Genomic DNA, 22,812 nt, shown 5'->3' with positions numbered 1-22,812 from the left:
TATATTTTATTATTATTATTATTATTATTATTATTATTATTATTATTATTATTATTATTATTATTATTATTATTATTATTATTATTATTATTATTATTATTATTATTGGTACAAAACTATTACTCTATTTTATATGCTGGTGTCGTGCCTAATGGAATCATAAATTGAGACCATTATTCTCTCTCACTCACTTATTTGTAGTTTCTCTGATTAGAATAGACATGAAGGAATACTCAGTTTCCTGTAAAAGACATAGAAAAGAACAATATTTTGCAGCAGACCACACAAGAAGACAACACCAATGCACACAAAACAACTCTCTTACATTGTCCACTTCTCAACTAAACATTCCACATATGTTACATGTTTTTGTTTCTTTGCTGTTTCTTCTTACTTCAACTACCTCAGCATTGTCTCATAACCCAATTGTCTCAGATTCTGCTCACCCCTTGAAGACTAACCAAACATTTAAAGCAAGTGCAGAGTTGCTTAAGTTAAGAAGAATCAGAACTCACTTGAAGAAGATCAATAAACCTTCTGTGAAGACAATTCAGGCATTTTTCTTTGGTCTATAACTAGTGATAGTGTTAATCACTAATGGCATTTTATTTTTCTTCTATTGATTTTGTGATATGATAATTTTGTTGCAGAGTCCAGATGGTGATTTGATAGATTGTGTTTTATCTCATCAGCAGCCAGCTTTTGATCATCCTAAGCTTAAAGGGCATACACCATTGGTAATAATTACTTCAATTAGTACAGTTAGAATATAAAAAAATATCTTAGATACTATATTACAAAATCTTAGTTTATTTCTTAAAATCAATTTATAATCTTATAGTATCAAACTATTATAAAAAATATTTACTGTTTTTATTATTTTCTTTCCTTCTTTTATCTAAAATCTCATATTAAGGACACTAAGGTTTATAATATTAGGCATTGAATTTTTCAATTTTATTTGAAAGACAAAAAACAAGAAGCTTAATGTTTACAGGATCCACCAAAAAGGCCAAAGGGATACTACAAAAATGGAGAAAATGTTAGTGAGAGCTTTCAACTTTGGACTAATTCTGGTGAAACATGTCCAAAAGGAACTATTCCAATCAGAAGAACAACAGAAGAAGATATTTTAAGAGCAAGTTCTATCCAAAGATTTGGAAGAAAACCAAGACCTGTAAGAAGAGATTCAACTAGCAGTGATCATGAGGTAAGTGTCTTAAAATTCAGTCAAAAAATTTAAGACATTTAAAATTGAAAAATGACATTTTTTTCCAAATGAATCTTTTTTATTTCTGGGTTCATGTTATTGTTTCCATTTATGATGGTGCATTCATTTAAAAGAAAAATATCTGCTCTAATTTTTTTCCTCCCTTTCTGTTTTCATTTTCTATCACTAGTCTTTCTATTCTCTTGCATTTCCTTGCTGGAAAGAAAAGAAAGACACCACCTTAAGAGACAGTGATGGGACAACACTAGTGTTTGTTTGCCTCTTGTTTGTACTAAAAAAAAAAATCAAAATCATTACTTAAATCAGAAGCCTCATCTTGAATCTACATTGATTATTAGATGAAAAACTCAGAAAAAAAAAATGAAAAGGCCTATGTTTATTGCAGCCTATATCTATCTGTTTAATCACAAATTGATATGCATCTTATTAATGTTATTGCAGCATGCAATTATTTTTGTAAATGGAAATCAATACTTTGGAGCAAAGGCAAACATAAATGTGTGGGCACCCCATGTAACAGATGCATATGAATTTAGCTTGTCACAAATTTGGGTTATTGCTGGATCTTTTGGTAATGATCTGAATACAATAGAGGCTGGTTGGCAGGCATGTTCATATACTTTTTTTTTCTAAATTATCCTTATTTCAATTTAATAATCCATTTATATATATATTTTTACTGTAAAATAATTTTTTGTTGGATTAAATAGATTAATTAAGCGTGTAAAGAATAAACATTTATCATATATATATATATATATTCATGTGTAAGTGTTTTTATAATAAAGATAAAATAAAGTAAAATTATTTTTACGTTAACTATAAGTTAATTTTATAACTGAAAAACAAAAACAGTACTCTCAATCAATCTCATAAACTATCTTTTATATAAGTTATGTTTCACTAGTGCTTCCAAGTAGACCCTATCACTATCACTATGATTATTAAAATATAAAATCTAGTCAGTAGGAATTGTATTTCTTATTTCTCATTACCTATAAGTTATATCTCTCTTCAGGTAAGTCCAGAACTATATGGAGACAACTATCCAAGGTTCTTCACTTATTGGACAGTGAGTATAATAGTACTAATGAAAGCATCATTTTTCTTTGTATTTCATCACCCTCTTTTCTTGTGCATTAATTTCAAATTTTCAATGACGTGTTATATAACAGACAGATGCATATCAAACAACTGGATGCTACAATTTACTATGTTCAGGCTTTATCCAAACTAACAACAAGATAGCAATAGGAGCATCAATCTCCCCAACATCTACTTATAACAGAAGACAGTTTGATATTGGTATAATGATTTGGAAGGTGAGTATTATTATTTCTTAATTTGAACTTTTTAGCTTTTCAAATTGTTATTAACTATACATTTCGCTGCAAACTTCTTTTGACAAATCTAATTATGGTTATGAACTAAAATATTGTATCTAATTGAAACAGTAATTACATTCTTTCTTATATTATAGTGTATCAAATTAATTTATATTTATCTTATGTTATATCAATGTTATTGCTTCATATACTTTTTTTTTGCCTTTGTTGAGGTTTTGGGTGGGGACCTTAATTTATGTCTTTTCTGCTCCTTTATTAAAGCAATAGTTCACGCTTAACTTTTATTCTGGTCTTACTTTAAATGGCTACCCCATATTTCAAAGCTGAATGACCATAATGTTTCTTTTTCTTGTTACTACTTTCTACTTTATCCAATAATAATATACTAAAAAATAATAAGTAACCAAACAACTTAAAGGATTTTTTTATAGTAAAACTTTCTTACATACAGATGCATTAAATCACATCCCGTAATATAAATATTTATGGAGATATTTTAGAAACTAATGTAACAAAATTTAGAAAAAGAGTTACTTACGTTTTTTAAAAATCATTTTAAAAATAGATTCAATATTTTTTAAAATTTTAAAATATTATTTTCAATATGTCTAGAAATGCATCATTATCTATAGTTCACTTCCATATTCTCAATTACAATTAAAAAAGAAAATTCATAATTAAATTTAATTCCAACCACCAAAAATTATAAATGTTGTTCGAAAGATTTACACTTAAATAAGACATTTTGACTCAATCTTGTAAATGCACGAGAAATTCCCTCTTACTAACTTGTTTACAAGTTCATACCACACATTCATATATTTTTAGGTTTAAAATTCACAAAATAATCCAAAGTAAAAATTGTAACTTTGGAAATATCTCACAAAATACTTAAAACACAACACTTTTGTAGTGGTTGTTGGTGTGGTCTGCACTTTCCAGAATCTCTTTTGGTCAATGTGTCACTAGTGGTCCTCTCTATGACCAAGTTGAATAGTAGTAACATATAAGCATGCTTATATCACAATTCAAAAGTATGCTGAAAACTCATTGTGAACAGGATCCAAAGTATGGACACTGGTGGCTAGAGTACGGTTCTGGACTATTAGTTGGATACTGGCCAGCAAACATGTTTAGTCACTTGAGGAGTCATGCAAGCATGATACAATTTGGAGGTGAAATTGTGAATACTCGTTCAAAGGGTTACCACACTAGCACTCAAATGGGGAGTGGCCATTTTGCTGAACAAGGGTTTAGAAAAGCAGCATATTTTAGAAACTTACAAGTCATTGATTGGGATAATAATTTGCTTCCTCTTGCTAATATTCAGCACTTGGCAGACCATTCTAATTGTTATAACATAAGACAGGGTAATAATAATGCTTGGGGAAATTATTTTTATTATGGTGGTCCTGGGAGAAATGTGAAATGCACATGAAGAAAATGACACCTAATATATAAGTTATAGGATTTTATTTTGTTTTGGTCATATATAAATATATGTATTTTTGCCATAGAGGTTTTATTTTTATTTTTGGGGTGTATCTATCTAGGAAGGCTATTTAGTGTTTCTTCCCATTTCTTTCCTACTAATATTCTTCATTGAGACCTTAAACATTGTCAAAGATGAAGTTGGCTTTGACTTTGTCTAGATGTATCATGAACTTTCCAATCTTCCAAAGCAAATCACATATTTTACTGCTAAACACATAGCCATCATTTGTGCATTATTGCATGAGTGGAACATGAGATGAAACAAGCATGCTTTAAACAAATCTTAAAAGACTTATCTGCCGAACCTTCTATGTTATACTTTTCATTTTTCAATTGCAACCCCTATAAACAGAAGGAAAAAAAGTAATACTATGTCAGAGGAAGTGCTTATAAAATGATTCCATTAAAAAAATATAGTAGTAGTGAATCTAAATAGAATTGCTTTTGGCTAACAAACTGAATAGGAAATGCTAAATTAGGCAATGCGACAATTTACATAATAATGAAAAGAGCATGTCTTGTTTTGAATAAGCTTAATGAGATACTCGTATAATAATATATTGTTCCTCCAAGATACAACAAAAAGCGTAAAATACCATTCTCAAGATGAAAGTCTTTTAGAAAGTCAAAGAGTCATTTTCATGACTGCATTACTTCTACAAAAAAAGGAAACAGACACATGTTTTTCCTCACTCATGAACCAAAAATTGACACTTGAGTACTTTCTACTCTGCTAGTGTAGTCTTGGACACAACTTTCACGTTTGTAGTTATTCATTGTAGCGGTCCTTATTCATATCACTCTTTTATAATGTAAAATTAAGAATTATTTATAAAATTTATTGTATAAATCATATACGAAACTTGAAATAAACTAAAAATAGAATAATGATAGTATTTTGTAATTATTAACAAAAATTTAAAAAAAAAGAAGTTATTTAAATCAAACAGGCCTAACAGATCCTTTTCTTTCATTTTTTTTCCCTTTTATACAGACCAGATGGTTGATAAGATAATAAAAAGGTATGATCTTGAAGTAATATGAGTCGCTAGCTTAACTAAAACAATAATTTAAGAGGTCTAACGAATATTTGAGATACAACATTGTTTTGATATATTACAGAACAACAAGAGGTATCCAACCAACCCTCAACTATCTAGTGCAAAGTTGAATCAAAAAGGCCACAATAAAGTCTTGGGATGAGAAACACAGTGGACCACTTTCAGCCATTCACATAACTACCATTCAGACCCAGTGGAATTGACCAACAGTGTCATCAATCCTTTATACACCAACCAAGCCCCTCCCACTATGCACTTGAAGTTGATATATGCTGATGAAAAAATCTGGTCAGACAAAAGTCATTCTTTTGTGGGCACAGAGAAAATGAAGGGCCAACAACTGTAACATACACAAAATTGAAAGGTTGAAATCAAAGAGGTACTGGTTTTGTACCGGAGGAATGCAAAGAACACAGTAAAGAAAAGTATGAATGTGGAATTCGAACCATAGAGATATGTTGTTAAAGATAAGTACAATTAAAGGCAGGGCGATGACGAAAGCTTACTTAGACGACGGCGGGTTCCAAATGGGTGGGTAACATTCTTGCCTTATAAGATCAGGTGGCAAGAGTTAAAAATTGTGAACTGCAGTAATTGGTCCCATCTTTAAGTGCAATCAGAATCAGTTGTCAAACATGAATTTCAGTAGGGCATTCAAGCAACGCTAAGTATAGATGACTCGACGTGAAAGTTGTCCAGTTCTGCAACGACATTGTCTATAAATTTGATGAGGTTTTCGGGTGTGTAAACCTGAGAAGATGCGTGCGCTTTCAAAACACTGAGGTCCACGAAATCAACCATTGAAGCACTCTCAAAATCAGAGGACAAACTGGATTGCTCGTGTATCATGAAATATGTTTTTCCCACCTGCATGCAGAATTTGAAAAACCTAAGATCTTCAAATGTTTTTATCATATCCACAATGCAATCATGATTGCCTTCTAGAGCATGCATGTGTTTCATCTCCGATGCAATCTTCCTAATAAACTCAATATTCATAGATAAATGCTGAGCGACTCTTGGCGAACTTCCATCTCTTCCATTTATGTAGCAAAGCAGCACCAAGTTGGCCAAGGAGAAGTATGAAATGAAAGTAAAGAAGTCATAAAAATTCATCCCTGTTTTATAGAGTAAAGTCAGGTCACCTTAAGTAATCAGTCAAAGCATCCTCAATCTAATATAGTATGATATGCAAATGTAGTTTCTATTAAACTTCCTACAAGAGTAGTTTTGTAGTGGTCAGGTCAATTGCTCCAGTAAGCATTTGTACTTAGAAAATGTAATTTGAGATTACACAAACTAGTGGCATCAATATTAAAACAATACTGTGACTCTATTCATAGTTGATCATCACAAAATCCTTAAATAATGAACATAGGATGACCACGGATTATGTTATTACTGATTTAGATATTTAATTTAAAATGTCCAAAGTAGTTTGCCCCAACAGCATATAAAAATGCCATAATACATGGTACTGCACCTGTGTTAGCAGCAAGATTGCGCTGACAGAGACCTTCAAAATCATCACATATATCCCTAATGTCTTCTATGTATTCCTTGGCCTCATTGTAGTCCTTTAAAAGTAAATTCCACTGTCATAGCATGAAAAGTCATGTGATAAACTTAGTACAATTATATTTATCCTCGAGTTTGACTGAATCGCAAATATGTACTTGATCACATTGCTTAATTTACCACCCAAGAAAGGTTAAATGCATTGAACCAATTGTGGTTTATAGATATTGTATCCTCCTGAAAGACCAAAAGGGATATAGTCAAATGATCAAATCATATCAAATTTTCTTGACAGAACCATCTGATGACAAATCTGATATAGACCGAAAATTTAAATTTGTTGCTAGAAATCTATGTTAAGCTATATCAGTTTCTAACCTATTTGTGTTAACCTTCTGCTTATATCATATTGATCAAATCAATCTACTAGTCATCATTTTTTATATGCAGAAATAAGTAACCATTATATGCCAATGAATCAATGATACTAACAGCAAACTCCTGGAAACCACAAAGTATTTCTTTACTGGTTCCACTGAGTTTTCTACCTCGACAATCAGCATTGATTTATACGTTTTGATTCAATGCTCACAGAAAGTAGTAGCAACTAGCAACATGTTAGCTTCCTTAAGAACATACGATTTAACAGATGCAATACACGAGATCTGAACACAGCAAAAATATAAACAGGTCTTGCAGTTTACACAATTAAAGAAACTAGAGTATAAGTATTACTTTTAACTGTTTAGCACAATCATTACTGTATTTGGTATATAAAAAATATCCTTCTATTAAGGGGACGTAGAATAGCCTTTCAAAATAAAGCAGAAATGTAATGGAGATCAATATCGAAACCAGAACATACCAAATTATGAACTTGATGATACCATCCGCTGGGAACAAATATGATTTCCCCTGCTTCTTGTGTGCATTCTAACCAGATAGCCTGCATAAGTTACAAATTCACTAAAGGCTGAAGCAGAAAATGCTATTGGACTCAATAAAATTTATCCGAAGATTGAAACTATAAATTAACCTTTTGAAAACCAGGATATTTTGAGTCAGATACTTCATCAAAGATATTATATACACAGCTTTTCACATTCCTGAATCAAAGTTTATAGAAAATTAGCTCTAGAAACCAAGAAAAAGGACAATTTCTACTAAAAAAAACCATGAATTTGAATTGAAAAGCAGAGTTCATAGGTAATATGAATAAAGAATATATATTGATAGATCTAATAGATTTGTTTTTGGACCACAGTGCCCAGTTTCTAGTAAAAAAAGCCATGCATTTCGATTAGGAAAATGCATTCATGCCTGTCAAACACAAGATGACACTGGGAAGGATCTAGAAAAAACCATCTCTTCTTTCCACAGACATTCGCCGACCAGCTGTATGACCTGAAAACATCAGCATGTAGAGGAGTCCAAGATCCTGCAAAAAGAAGCGAAAGTAAGAAGTAAGTGTTGGGTTGTTCATCTCTTTGTAAAGAAAAGTGAAGAATTATATTAAAAACATCGCCACTTGAAGATTTCATTAGAGCTAAAATCACACCTTTAACTCCCATGTAAACAAAACGATAGTCAGAGCAACATATTTCCTTATTTTGCTGGTAACTGTCAGAGTAAGCATTCATTCTGAAGTTGTCAAGATACAAGTTGAGCCAATCATCACAAAAGAACATTGGAGTGGTGTATGCTACATATTCTGGATACTCCTGCAATAGATAGAAAAAATAAACTACTTAATAAATCATCTGTACAAACAATAATATAATATAACCTATGATAGCTCTGATGCAACAAGAGTATTGTCTATGTCGAAAGGGGCAAACTTCGTCGTAAATTATTAATCTCCAATTGTTCTTTCTAATGGTGTGTGCTTATCTAAAGATTCCACAAGCTCACAGATTGATTACATGTGGAGCTTCCTTGTTACTCCCTCCGTCTCAGATTAAATGTCACATTTGCACTTTTTTTCTGTCTCAAAATAATTGTCACTTTAGAATACCAATGCAACATATATTATTTTTTTCCCACTAATACCCTTATTTATTGAATTTCACTCCACTTAACTACTCCGCTAACTACAATTAATAAGGGTATTTTCGTAAATGACACTAATTTTACCATTGAAATAAATCCAACCCAAATGTGACATTTAATCTAAGACGTAGGGAGTAACAGATAGAAAAACGAATGCCCTGAAAATTCTATACATAATTAAAATTCAAGCAAATCAACAGTATCAATACAGATTCATTTGCACAATAGCCTTAATCAAGAGCCAAAAGTGAATGAAAACGATAAATGGATTTTGTAATCCAAAATGCATAATGCATATCACCCCTGCTTCTACAGTTCAAGCATCATCAAACATGATGATATGAATGATGACATCTCTGAAAAGGAGAAAAAAATAAAACCTCAACGTTGGTAGTAAGTTTGGCATCCCCTTAAAATAAAGTTTAGTACAAATTTTCACTAATAATCCATCCCTAAATTTGTTGGGAACACCCTGTTGGCTTTTCAAAGCTTAGCAATACTTGGGAAACACAGATAGGTGCTATAAATCCACAACGATCATCGAAGAAGTGATGAAAAGCTAAAAGGAATACCTTCACAAAATGCCAATCCTTCAAATATGGTAGATATAAATTGTGACCATTACTAGCACCAAATTGATCATCACACCGAACTGCAGAACCCTCAATTAGAAGGCACCGCTCTACGAAATCGGAGACCAACATCTCCTCCCTTTTTTGATCAGTGAAATCTCTAGTATCACAATCTGCAACCTTCCCATTGCCAAAATTTGAATCAGCTGATGGGAATCCACATTATTTTATTTTCAAACAGTTTAAACTTTAAAGAATCACAATCTTACAGAGTCTGAGTACAATCAGCAACAAATTAAATCCAACAAACCAAATTTTCAATAGCACACAATAAAATATTAGAAGCATGGTACTAACACTCATTTCCCTAATCCAATGTAATAATTCAAAATACCCTATCTGGCTTCATTTTGTAGCTATAATTAATTAATATTCTTAGATTAGACCTTAAATATGGATTGTCTAGAAAATACTAACAAGTATAAGAATTTTGATACCTGAACTTTAGAGGCACCAAAATGATTGGAGAAAAATTGAAGATTGGGTTGGGCATTAGGGGTAACCCAATCAGTGGAAGCCCTCCAATGATGATCCATTAGTCCAGTAAGCACCACTGGCTTGTTCTTGTCCATATATCTTTCAACAAATTCACTGTAACTTAGTTCCTTTCCATTTACCTTTTCTATTTCTCCCTTTATCTTCATGTTGATATTCATACCCATTAATATTTAATATTAATATTATTTCCTCTCACAAAAATTCACCATTCACAACCTGCTTCTCCTCACAAGTTCCTTTGCTATACTAACCGGAGACAAGAAAGAAATTACGAGAAAATGATTTCAGGAGCTTCTGGAATTATTGGGCCTCGCTTCTCACTGGGCTTAAATGTTCACTCAATAGGCACCCCCATTTTTACTACTAAACCGTTTTTTGTCATCACAATTTTTAAGTTAACCACGGGGACTAAACACTCACACAATTGGAGAATCGATTCTACACTACCCCATAAATTAAAAATGTTTGCTTTAGTTAAAATTGATTTTGGGACTAAAATCAATTTTATGACATGAGTAAACAAGAGAACATTGATTTTGTCTAGAATTTGAGAGTAGGTGATAATTATGTGTTTGTTTATAACAAATTATAAAATAAATTCAATAATATATATTTTAGAGATTTAAAAAAAAAGTTATTTTATATTTATCTGTTGTGTTAAAAATCAGTTATAAAAAATTATTTTTTTTAGAAAAATTATTAGAGATAATATCTTATTTGAAACAACTTATAGATTTTTTTTGTCGGATTCTACGAAAACTTTAAAAGTAGCTATTTTATTTTAAGAAATTATTTTTAATGGAAATAAAGGGTAACATATAATGATTTAATTTATGCTTTGTTTATACTGACGACTCATCACTTTATTTTTACAACTATACTAATCACTTATTTGTACAACAAAATCAAAGTGGCGAACTATACCTATCTTACCTATCACTAGCTTAAGTGCTTAACGTAAATGAATATTTAATCCAATATACATTGTGTCTAAACTAATGAGTCTACAAATTTAAGGGGAAGAAATTCTTCAAATTGTGCTTGATGGAGTCGTTTTTGATGCAAGGCATGAGTGTTGTTCCATAACTTTTGAGCTTCAAATTCATCATTTGCTAAGCCAGAACACTTACTCTCATTACAATCTGTAAAGTATTTCCCACTCACTCCTTCTGTTTTAGGACTCAAAGCCACATAACATGTAGTTGATGCACCCTGCGGAAACCCATTGATTAACATGAATATCCACACACGTAATTTGAAGACATTATTGTATAGTCTAGAATAAACACACATTTTGGTTTGTAAATGTGTGAGATGGTGTGATTGCAATATCTAAATATTTGGAAATTTCAAAAGCATTTTTGAATACGTCTTCTATTATTAATTTTATGAATTGAACCGTTAAATGGAATACAAATTCAAATACCAAACTAATTCATAGAAAACAAATTTGAGAGTCAAATTGACTAGAAAAAAATATATATTTGAATATGCTTTTGCAATTTTGATATATGAAGTAATATAGTAACATGAAGTCACATATTTAAAGACCCTAATTGATGCTTACTCCGTGGTCAAAAGATTAAGACCTATGCTTAAAAGTCAGTCAAAAGACTAAAAACGATCGACCAAAGTTTTAGAAGTATAATTAACAGTTTTCCTGTCTTTACGTTTGACATTGTAATTTATTGATGTTGGTTAGACAACTTAAGTTTTGAGGAACATTTTGCTTTTTCTTATTTTTATAACGATCGAATTATTGTTTCATCCATAAAATACAAGAGGACCATTTCGACGAATGTCTTGATTTTTGTTAGAATTTCAAATGATTTTTAAGCACTTATGAAGATGGTACAACATAACATTCACTCTTAGATACTATTATTGGAATTTTGAACTCCACAATAATGTAATTGTACTCTGCCTATGGTTGCTTGCTGGTAGGGATTGTTCACCAATTTATTCATTTCTACATTATTCGATCAATCAAAGTCACTGCAACTTTGCAGGATTCGGTGTCCTATGCTCAAATATATGTAACATGAATGATGTTTACCAACCTGTGATGTCGATTTGAATAACTTTGATGCAATGAAAAATAAGGAGCCTGCATATGGAACTTTCAAATGTAACTGTATTAACCTTTTTTTATGAATTGAAATTGAGATACAAATTATGAAACTAATGTAACTTTATATGCTTAATTACCTATTATTAGGCCCTTATGATCTCTAATAATTCCTGTCTTCACAATACCTGGATGTACTGCATTGATAGTTACTCTTGCATTCCTTACCTATAATAATTAAATTATTATATTATACTTTTTATGAATACTTTAGTGGGACCAACATGCATAGAAAGTTTTGTTTCCACTTTCTTGTACCATGATGATGACTATATATTCACATATGAGACAATAAAGTTTTCACCATAATTCTAATAAATTCACTGTAATACTAAATATACAACAATTACCTTGAGTTGTCTGGCTATTTCTTTGGCATGCAAAATATTTGCCAATTTTGATTGAGCATAAGTGCGTGTTCCATTATAGCTGCAATTGAATTGTATGCAGAAAGAGAAATACAATGATAAGTATTTAAATTTAATGCAATTGAAACTGTTTATATATTTTTACAGTAAAGAAAGTACTTGTACTTTTTTCCATTGAGTATATCAGTGAAACAAAAACCATCTCTCTTCACCCAGCTATGTATGACAGAAGAAACGTTAATTATTCTTCCTTGAATATTTGTCTTCTCTGCTGTTTCTATCATGTTGTCTAGTAATATTTCTGTTAACAAAAAATGTCCTGCAATTAAATAAAATGTAACATTAATACTTGTAGTTATGATTAATTGATAGCGTAAAATTTTTTATACCGACAATATATAAAAATTAATCTCTATATATTATTTTCACTATGCAGCATGTAAACTGTAAAAGACTTAAAATTAGAAATGTACCTAAGTAATTTGTGGTGAATGTCATCTCAATTTTATCTTCAGAGAACTCCAAATCTTGAGAGAATATGCCCGCATTGTTTCTGTAAAATTTAATTTGTCTCTTTTTCTTTCACATTGATAATGATTAATATAAAATGAAAAGGTGGAACAATATAATGACAGAACTTACATTAGAATATTAAGTGGAAGATCTAAAGCTAAAAACTCTGTACAAAATCTTTGTACAGAACAAAAAGAGCTAAGATCAATCTCCAATAGAATAACCTCAGCTTTAGGACTCTCTCTTTGTATATTTTCTCTAACTTCACTTGCCTTCTTCAAGTCCCTCGCACCAATCACAACTCTCACTCCTCTCTTTGCTAACACCCTAGCTGTTTCAGCTCCAATACCAGAACTCCCACCTTCAATTGAAAATTCAACAACAATAACAACTTCATTAACTAATTATCCAAGCGAATCAATGACATATATATGATATATATAATTAACAGGTAAATTATAATCAGTATAACATTTAATTAGCACAAATTGGATGAATTAAGAATGTTCAACTAAACAAACAATATATATATATATATATATACAAGATTGTACTAAAGAATCTCGAAGAGCATATACTAGTATATAATTATGTTGGTGAAGAAAGTAAGTAGTTGGAAATGAAGGCATGGAAGGATATATATATATATATATATATGATAAATAAGCTTTGATGGTTGTTTACCAGTGATGAGAGCAGTTAGATGGGAAGGAAGGAATTGAGAGGAATTTTGAGTAACTTGCTCAGCGGTTGAACTTGAGCCAAAACCACTAGGACCTGCTATTCCTGCCAAGTATTTTAGTGTTGCCTTCATCACTTCATTGTTACCATTAATTGCAAGGGTACTTAGCATTTCAGGGTGGGACTCAACATATATATACTTTTTAAAATCAGTCGTTTAATTAAAAATTAATATTACATAAATTATATCTATAAATTTGGAGGGTATTAATTTTTCAATAAAAATTATATAAATTACACAATTTTAGACAACAACATACAAGCTTTATCATTCTCTAAATAGTATCAACAACACTGATAAAACAATGTCTTAAAATTATATCATATAATATATTTCTTTATAGTTCATTAAAATATTTGTTGATGTTTTTAAAATATTTCAATAAATATATTTTTTTTATTTAAGGATGTTTGATTGGATTTTTAAATTAAAAAAAAATATTTGATTCGATTACTTTATAAAACTATTATTTAGTCCTTGTACCTAGCAAGTGAAACATGTTTCTCTCTTAAGCTTATATTTAATGACAATGTTCGTATCATTGGTAGAGAGAGACGCTTAATCTATTACACATTTGATGGTGCATGAGAGTGAGATTAGGCTAGATATAAAGAGTTAGGTATATAGGTATTATAATGTCTGAAATTAGTTTGTCAAAACAACTGTGAATTTTGATTTAGTAGAAGTTTGGTATGACTTATTATATTTAAAAATTTATTTTATTTTAATATATTTAAATAAATAATCAGATATATTTTTAAATAGACTAACGAATTATTATATCAATGAAATTAAATTATAGTTTAATATTTAATATGACATTTTAAAAAATCTCACTTTATATTATATCGTACTTCAATTCTATTTGATAATTAAAAGTTCAATATTTAACAAAAAAATTAAAATTTTATATAATGATTATGGTAGTAATAAATAGTATTATTTATATTTATGTAAATATATTTTCCTAATAGACTTAAAAAAAACCTATGTGGCCTATAGTCTTATACCTTTTAATTAAGAATGCTTTATTTGTTTGAATCTTGGTAATCCAATTCTTATAATTGAAATAAAAATAAAAAACTCCCAAGAGCATAATTATACTTGCGTACTCTTACTGATAAAAAAAGTGCATAATATTTCTTAATTAATTAATTATTTAAGTAACTACATATCCTGATATGAAGATATATAACCACTGAAGTAAAAGGTAAACACATACGTTTCATTTATAAAAAATTCCTTCTTTTCTATTCAATCTTTTTTTCACTTTTTAGTGGTAATCAATTTGTGTGGATCCAATTTGCTGCGCTTTCTAATTTCAATATAAAAATATAATATTCTTATCCTCTTAATTTGTCATCTTTTCTCATAATTGAAGCAAAGTCTATTATCTTAGAAAAATTATCAATAGACATCTAAATACTTCTACAATATTTTGAGAGAGAAATAAATAGAAAGTGGTGTAATAAATGTAATACATTAATGATATAATAGAATGAAATAAATATAAAAAAAAATTAAAGTATTAAATAAGTTAATAAAAATAATAAATGTATGTGTATCATTGTTCTTCCTCTTATCCTTGTAAACGTTTCACAGAATTGAGGCAAAGATTCTTTTTTGTTTGGTAGCAGGGTAAGAGTGGTGGTAGTTAGTAAGAAAGTAATAAAAATGTGACAGTACATCGGCAAAATAATTTGTTATCTTTATTAATTAGTAAAAACATCTTAATTAGTAAAAGTCAGCCTTTAAATTGTGAAGTATCCCCCATAATTCCATAAATAAGTATCAGCGTATAGTTGTAAAGATATTGATAGACAGATCTTTTCACTTCTTACACTTAAAATGTATACAAATGGCTTTTGAAATACGAAATCCTTAATACGTAAGATGTATCACAATAGCTTTGATAAAGTAGATAAATATTTGGTAATCACAACTCCAAATAAAAAATTTTGATTAAAAAAAATAAACATCGTTTAATTATTTTAAAATGTGCATCATTTAATTTTTTTTCTTCTTCTACATTTTTTAGGTAAATTATCATTTTAGTATTTGAAAATATAAGATTCTAACACTTTGATATCGCCAAACCAAGCTCTGATACCACTTGTTGGGGAGTCCGGGGGAGCCCGACATTCGGAATGGGCTAAACATCAAGGATTCTTAAGAGACTTAGACACCACATATCAACCCAAAACCTTAAGCCAAACCAGGCTCTCATACCACTTGTTGGGGAGTTCGGGGGAGCCCAACATTCGAAATGGGCTAAACAAGGATTCATAAGAGATTTAGACATCACATCTCAACCAAAAACCTTAAGGCATTAGGTTTATGGGTCATTTTCCTTATATATTCAATATAGCCTCCATTCCTGGTCAATGTGGGACTAACCACTCATAATTGAATTCCAACAATATCCCCCTCAATTATGAGTCCCACCACTAGACCTTATCCACTTGATCCAAGTCCTTTTATTGACCACTAGACTTGATCCGAGTCCTTTTTGGTTGATAAATAAAGAGATGAGATAGAGAATACCACTCAAGGATTTTATCCTGGTTCACCCAACGTGGGTTACGTCCAGTCCTCACACTTTGAGATTTTCTACTATGTGTTTAAAAACAAAGTACCTTCTTGATCTTACAACACCTAGTCTAGATCAACCTTGATCTAATTCAATCTCTATTACTTTCCACCTAGAAAGCAATAACAACACCTATCTAATCTTGATAGATTGTAATCTTTAAACAAACTATAAAGAAACTCTTATAGTTTGAGTTTTTAGAATTTGATTGTTTTGACAGAATCTGAGATTTATCAACTCTTGTTTGAGAATTGATTCTTTACAAAGGATCTAATGATAATTGCGCAAACTAATAGATGAGTATGAACCAACAGTTGTTTCGCAAAAATCAGAATGTATGATTGCCTCTGTTTTGCAGAATTTTAAGTATGTATGTGATTGATTTATGGATTTCTAAGCACTTGAATTTCTTTCCTTGATTCTGGATATTGGCCTTCTATTTATAGGTTGTAGAGGCACTGAATGAAGGTACATAAGAGCTGTTGGAAAGGCTCTGCTTTTTGACTGAAACATTATTTCAGAATAAAAATAATCCTTCTTTGAAATAGCTTTTTGACTTTATTGGTTTAGCATTTAAAGCAGTTTTGTCCTTTTTTAGAAAGTACTCTTGACGTTTCTTCATTGATCTTGGATGGTACATTCTCTGTCTTGAGTCTTGAGTGTAGCTAGAGAAGGTTGGAGATGAATTACAGGCTATTTTAGAGGAGATGCAGTGCTGCTGTTATTGTGCAGAAAACGGAGAATGATTAACGTTCTTGGTTTGTCAGTTTGAACTTTCTTGAGCTTCAATAATCATTCTGGAGTTCCCGTTTTAATCTTGTCATATGTCAAGATTGATCGAACTTTCTTGACATTTGATTTTTGGAGTTTGCAAACTATCATGACTTTGAGTCTTTGTTAAGGAGATAGAAAAAGTTTGACCAATATGTTGTGATGGACAATTTTTGAAGCTGGAGATCTCTGTTTTGATGCATAATGATCTTGTTGTTGTCTTTAGGTCATTCTCCTCATATATCCAATATAACCTCCATTCCTGGTCAATGTGAGACTAACCACTCATAATTGAATTCCAACAATCTCCCCCTCAATTATGAGTCCCACCACTAGACTTGATTCAAGTCCTTTATTGACCACTAGACTTGATCCACTTGATCCGAGTCCTTTTTGGTCCACCACTAGACTTGATCCACTTGATCCAAGTCTTATTTTGCTCCCCCACCAAGCCAAATCAGGCTCTGATACCACTTGTTGGGGAGTCCGGGGGGGCCCGACATTCGGAATGGGCTAAACAAGGATTCATAAGAGACTTAGACACCACATCTCAACCCAAAACCTTAAGGCACTAGGTTTATGGGTCATTCTCCTTATATATCCAATATAGCCTCCATTCCTGATCAATGTGGGACTAACCACTCATAATTGAATTCCAACAATCTCCCCCTCAATTATGAGTCCCACCACTAGACTTGATCCACTTGATCCAAGTCCTTTATTGACCACTTGACCACTTGACCACTAAACTTGATCCACTTGATTCGAGTCATTTTTTGTCCACCACTAGACTTGATCCAAGTTCTTTTTGCTCCCCCATCAAGCTAAACCAAGCTCTGATACCACTTGTTGGGGAGTCCGGGGGAGCCCGACATTCGGAATGGGCTAAACAAGGAATCATAAGAGACTTAGACACCACATCTCAACCCAAAACCTTAAGGCTTTAAGATTATGGGTAATTCTCCTTATATATCCAATATAGCCTCCATTCCTGGTCAATGTGAGACTAACCACTCATAATTGAATTTCATATTTGAAATATTAATAATATCTTTTTAAGTTGTCGGTTAATTCATTCATCTCAAGTATGATAACTCTCCCTCAACTAAGATAAGTTTTTTCTACATCAACAATCTCTCTATAGATCAAATCTTACCAAACCTACCTCAAATATCATTAGTCATATATCATAGTCTATTGAATCAATTATTGATTATATTTTAGTTTTTTCATAAAAAAAAAAAAAAACAAATATTAAACAATAAATAACAATTATTTTTTTTGCTATCTAGCTATCATCGGGCCTTCTATGAGAAGATTTCAAGAAAATGATGTTTGTCTTTATCTTGATGAGAAAATATAACAAAAAATATTATGTTGCATAACCTAAGGTGGGAAAATTAATTAATATTTTGTGATAGCCAACTAGGATAACTTGATTGGGGAAGATGCGTATACCTCCTCCTTAGCAAAACATCAATACGTTATATACTCCAATTAAATAAAAGAACAATAAGCTATTTAAACACTTCATTACGTTTGTTGTCCCTAGAAAACATATCTTAGAACATACGAACAAAATTATTCAAAGACAATATAATATGTGTTTGCCATTGTTGTGAAGTGGACTATACTGTAGAGGTTGGTGGATAATATATAAAGTATAAACAACTTGGAGTAAAAATCATCTGGAAATGAAATATCTCCATTAATATGGGATAATTGTGAAATTGTAACCATTAAATAAAAATAGAAAGAGATGTAAAAAAATTAGAGAAAAATATTTGATGGTGAAATTGAAAATACACGAGAAAACATAAAAGAAAAAATGGAGAGAATCCTCTCCAAAATTATTTAGAGGATAATTGTGTTAGTTTATGCTAGCTTGCATTAATGGACACCTCTTACTTATGCAGAGAATATGAGCTGGATAATTTTTAAGACATTTATAATTTATTTGCCTATTTTTAAAATATAGTAGTATCTCCTAATGAAAGCCTATACATTCTAATAAATTTAAACAATGCTTCACTTTTCTTTTTAAAAATATCATGATTTTTTTTCTATTGAGTTGATAATGAATCTGAAGAGTTGAATTACTTTGTAGTTTCTTGAAAATATTTGATAAAATTTATATAAGTCGTTGAATTAAAAACAAATGTAGTTTGATTCCTGAATTTATGGGTAGTTTGAAATTAGATCATTCAACTGAAATATTTTTAATTAGAATCCTAAACTTTTAAATAATATGTAATTGGATTTTAAATTTAAGGACTCATTTACAATTTTAAAATTAATAGACCTAATTAAAAATCATTTAAAAGTTTAGGGACATTGTTAAATTTCTTTAACAAAATGTAAGATCTAATTATAAACTTTTTTAGTTTGGAACTTTAAAAAATTTCAGGTATATTTAAAAAACTCAAATGGTTTACGCACCTACAAATTATAACTTTGATTAGTATATCGAAAATGTAAGTTTGTGTCTTTTTAATTTTTTTCTATAAAAAAATTAATGTGACAAATGGATGAGTGACGTTACAGTTTGTCGTGATATATGAATAAAAAAAATAAAATTAAATAACTAAATTGATTAAAAAAGTAAATAGATAAATCTTTAAGTCTTAACTCAACTGACAAATACCGATATTGTTAAGTTTGACGTCTTGTTCTGAGTTCGACCCGAAACCTCATAACTGTGTGAGTTAATTAATTATAATGGATTTTACAATCTCTTATAAGACAAAAAGAAAAAAGAAACGACATTAGGTTGAAGGTGTTCCATCCAAAATCAGGGATTAAGGTTTTGTCCTCGTTTCTCTATCATCGCATCACCTTTACCAGATCACCGACATCGCATTACCATCATCTTCAAATCTTCTCCTGCTTATTTTTCGTTCAACCATGTTGTCATATTCGTCTGAAACATACTCAACTCGTTTTCAATTTTATGAATGTAAGTGTAGGAAAATAATGCATATATTCATCTTTAACAGTAATAAAAATTATAAATGGCGATTTTGGAGATGTTTTGATTAATTTTATTTTTAATTAAAGTGAAGACTAAATCGTAGTTCATTTAATTTCTTAATGGACTAATAGTATAATTTTAAAATGAAACTACTGTAGCTCATGGGAAAACACAAGATATTTCAATATAGATAGTTGACTTCTGATATAATGAAACTACTTTAAACTTCCACTAAAATGTCAATATATTAGGGGTGTTTTAGCATTTGCCATAAAAAACAGAGTATAGATGTATTAGAAAAATAACGTTAATTATTGATAAGGATATGAAAAAAATACAAATTGCATTTCGTCTCACACTTACAACTACTTAAATTAGATCCGTTTAGATTATAATTCAACTTACAAATGTCGATATTATTAAGTTTGACGTCTTGTATCGGATTCGAATCTACTAATACAGATGTATGATATAAGTACTTATATTGCCATAGAGGTTGTTGCCAAAGGTAGTGGACTGGGTGGTGATTGTTACATCGGAGATATGGATCATAACAATGGTTGTTGGTGGTCGACGGACGATCTAGGATAAAATGGGAGAAGAGATGGGAGGAGAGAAGACTCGAAAATGGGAGAAGATGAAGACTTCCATAAGGGAGGAGGCATTTTCGGATAGCAGTGTTGGAAAAATACCTAATGAGAAGTGAAGTAAGTTCAGAGATTATGAGAAGTTTCACTCTAACCATTATTATACTTTTTGTTATTTGATCTCTTGAAAGGAGGTAATTTTGGTTGTGCATTTAACATACATAATGACACTAAATTGAATGTGGGTGTTGTTTGGATCTTTCTATCAATTAGAATGAAAGATGTGTTTTAGGTTATATTGTTAGTAAAAGTATAATGATATTATTGTTAGGATTAAAAATTAATTGAGTGATTGTCTAATTAATATGAATAATAATTCTTTTTATTTCAACTATTAAGCTTAAAAAATACATAAAGTAAAGGATAAAGAGATATATATGCAAAAAAAAAAAAAAACATATTCGATTGATTGTACATAAAAAGCACGTTAAGTACTTGCTTACGGTACTTAATTTTTTTACCACTCAGACCATCTTTAGGTTGGTCAAAAATTAAATTTCTAAAACATGATTTATAATTTTAAGAAACAATTTGATTATTTATATCTTAAAATGTCAACTATGTTATTTTTTCTTTACAAAAATTTAGAAAATTCATCAAAATCTTCAAACAAAACCTATAAAATTCAATACCAATTTCAAAAAAAATTCATATATTCATCAAATGTATAACACAAAAATTCAAATAAAATGCATATCTCAATCTTCAACAATATCAAATTCATCAAATAAAGAAAGAAAATATAAGTTTATTTGAAGATTTGAGATGAAATTTGCATTATATAAAATATGATAATTAATTTTATGAGTTTTGTTTAAAAATTTTAATAAATTTTTGTAAAAAAAAAAAAGATAATATTGTTGACATTTTAATTTAAGACATAAATAATCAAATTGTTACTTAAAATTAAAATAAATACTAAAAAAATATATACAAAATGAAGTATAATCTAAAATTAAGTTAAGAGACTGCAATAGTAATTATACCTAAAAATAACATTAAAATGTAAATATAAAAAATTAAAATAGAAAATAAAACAAATCACGTCCTAACCTCCCACAATTTTGATCCAAAGAGTTCTTTTAGAATCTTAAACAAGTGGAGCCTTATTAATTTATATATTTGTATACCAGATATATAATTGCGAACATCACGAATAAAGTATTGTGCTATATATAGCAAAGGAAAAGTGGTAACGAACATCACGAATAAAGTATTAAATATTATTTTAACATGTTTAAGATTTTTTCAAAATGATTTTTATAATATATTATCTTTTTGTTATAACATATAAAAAAATTAATAATAAAATTTTAATTGAAAATTTATTTTAAATATTTTATATAATTTTTTTGAATAATAATTTTTTTAAAAATAATTAAAATGAAAAATTATTTTAAGAAGCTATTCATAAAAATCATTTTTAAAAGATATATTTAAAAAAATGATTTTTATCATGTTAAATTTTTTTAATAATAAATATTTTAGTTATTAAATGTCAATATTACTTTTTTAATGGGTAACAAACGGATTTAAAAAACTTCTACAATATTTAAGCAAAAGTTCACAAAAACCATTTTTTAGAAATATAAAGTAAAAATGATTTTTTAAAATCTTAAACAAATGGACCTTTTAATATGTATTTGATCATTGCAATTACAAAATTGTTTTATTTATATTTTGATATAAATTTTTATTTGATTCACATCTCTGCAAATATAAATTCTATTTGAAACGATATCTCACTTCAATTTTTGTTAAAAAATTATAATACCTTTCAATTTCAATGACAATGTTTTAAATAACTTTTTTAATATGAAATAAAAAATACGATTAATATTTGAAAAAAAAATAGAGATCCTAATTTCTATTATTTCCCTCTTAATCTTTAAAGAGATAGTCGAAATTAAAATTCTCACTTTTAATTTATTTTTGAACAATAACTAAAATTTTAATTTATTTTTTATAAAAAGTTATTTAAAACTTAAATAAAAAATACTAATTACAAAAATTAAAATAAAAAATATTATTAATTACAGGAACCAAACTTTAATAAATATTAAGGTTAAAACTTAAAAGTAAAGAAAACAAAAAATGGAGTAAGTAACGATTTGCCGCTTTCCACTCCTTTGACTCCCCCTATACAGCGGACATAAATCATGAATAAATATTTTTTAGTCAAACAAAACTACAGGAAAAAAAAAAATCACAACTGCATCGATTAACATATTATCTATTTTATCAATTTTATTT

General features: G+C 29.4%; 3 protein-coding genes across 8 annotated transcripts; 1 reads left to right on the top strand and 2 right to left on the bottom strand.

Moving 5' to 3' along the window:
- Positions 1-157: 157 nt before the first annotated feature.
- Positions 158-4,283, top strand: LOC101502363 (protein neprosin-like). Its single transcript, XM_012716265.3, has 7 exons — positions 158-554; positions 651-737; positions 998-1,210; positions 1,673-1,837; positions 2,250-2,303; positions 2,407-2,553; positions 3,638-4,283. Exons 1-7 carry the CDS (start codon positions 222-224, stop codon positions 4,013-4,015), a joined length of 1,377 nt encoding a protein of 458 aa, XP_012571719.1. The 5' UTR covers positions 158-221; the 3' UTR covers positions 4,016-4,283.
- Positions 4,284-5,096: 813 nt separating this feature from the next.
- On the bottom strand, positions 5,097-10,101 carry LOC101515677 (arginine-specific demethylase JMJ20). Of its 5 annotated transcripts, none has more exons than XM_004501835.4 (10): positions 9,769-10,101; positions 9,272-9,451; positions 8,209-8,371; positions 7,971-8,088; positions 7,687-7,756; positions 7,516-7,596; positions 6,831-6,887; positions 6,616-6,727; positions 5,639-6,250; positions 5,097-5,472 (listed from the first exon to the last, which is right to left on the bottom strand). In XM_004501835.4, exons 1-9 carry the CDS (start codon positions 9,991-9,993, stop codon positions 5,787-5,789), a joined length of 1,470 nt encoding a protein of 489 aa, XP_004501892.1. In that variant the 5' UTR covers positions 9,994-10,101; the 3' UTR covers positions 5,097-5,472; positions 5,639-5,786. The 5 variants fall into 5 exon arrangements, with proteins under 5 accessions (XP_004501892.1, XP_012571711.1, XP_027190049.1 ...); XM_012716257.3 differs by having other exon boundaries at positions 5,097-5,404; XM_027334248.2 differs by having other exon boundaries at positions 8,013-8,088.
- Positions 10,102-10,646: 545 nt separating this feature from the next.
- On the bottom strand, positions 10,647-13,678 carry LOC101502033 (short-chain dehydrogenase TIC 32 B, chloroplastic-like). 2 transcript variants are annotated; one of them, XM_012716258.3, is made up of 8 exons: positions 13,523-13,678; positions 12,968-13,199; positions 12,799-12,878; positions 12,491-12,644; positions 12,308-12,386; positions 12,038-12,125; positions 11,890-11,948; positions 10,647-11,041 (listed from the first exon to the last, which is right to left on the bottom strand). In XM_012716258.3, exons 1-8 carry the CDS (start codon positions 13,650-13,652, stop codon positions 10,820-10,822), a joined length of 1,044 nt encoding a protein of 347 aa, XP_012571712.1. In that variant the 5' UTR covers positions 13,653-13,678; the 3' UTR covers positions 10,647-10,819. The 2 variants fall into 2 exon arrangements, with proteins under 2 accessions (XP_012571712.1, XP_004502118.1); XM_004502061.4 differs by having other exon boundaries at positions 11,890-11,936.
- Between the last annotated feature and the right edge of the window lie 9,134 nt (positions 13,679-22,812).

Source organism: Cicer arietinum, chromosome 5 (assembly GCF_000331145.2).
Source record: "Cicer arietinum cultivar CDC Frontier isolate Library 1 chromosome 5, Cicar.CDCFrontier_v2.0, whole genome shotgun sequence".
Classification (NCBI taxonomy): domain Eukaryota; kingdom Viridiplantae; phylum Streptophyta; class Magnoliopsida; order Fabales; family Fabaceae; genus Cicer; species Cicer arietinum.
Note: the sequence above shows the minus strand (reverse complement) of the source record. Positions and strands in the feature narration are given on the sequence as shown.

Bases quoted from the DNA above. Each gene is read 5' to 3' on its own strand.
- LOC101502363 (XM_012716265.3), top strand. From the start codon at position 222: ATGAAGGAATACTCAGTTTCCTGTAAAAGACATAGAAAAGAACAATAT. The intron at 2,304-2,406 runs GTGAGTATAATA...GTTATATAACAG, and splicing joins GGTTCTTCACTTATTGGACA to ACAGATGCATATCAAACAAC. The intron at 2,554-3,637 runs GTGAGTATTATT...CATTGTGAACAG, and splicing joins TTGGTATAATGATTTGGAAG to GATCCAAAGTATGGACACTG.
- LOC101515677 (XM_004501835.4), bottom strand. From the start codon at position 9,993: ATGGGTATGAATATCAACATGAAGATAAAGGGAGAAATAGAAAAGGTA. The intron at 8,372-9,271 runs GTATTCCTTTTA...TATCTATTGCAG, and splicing joins AGGATTGGCATTTTGTGAAG to GAGTATCCAGAATATGTAGC. The intron at 7,597-7,686 runs GTTAATTTATAG...TAACTTATGCAG, and splicing joins AATATCCTGGTTTTCAAAAG to GCTATCTGGTTAGAATGCAC.
- LOC101502033 (XM_012716258.3), bottom strand. From the start codon at position 13,652: ATGAAGGCAACACTAAAATACTTGGCAGGAATAGCAGGTCCTAGTGGT. The intron at 12,879-12,967 runs GTAAGTTCTGTC...TAAATTTTACAG, and splicing joins CTTCCACTTAATATTCTAAT to AAACAATGCGGGCATATTCT. The intron at 12,126-12,307 runs GTAATTGTTGTA...TAATTATTATAG, and splicing joins AAATAGCCAGACAACTCAAG to GTAAGGAATGCAAGAGTAAC.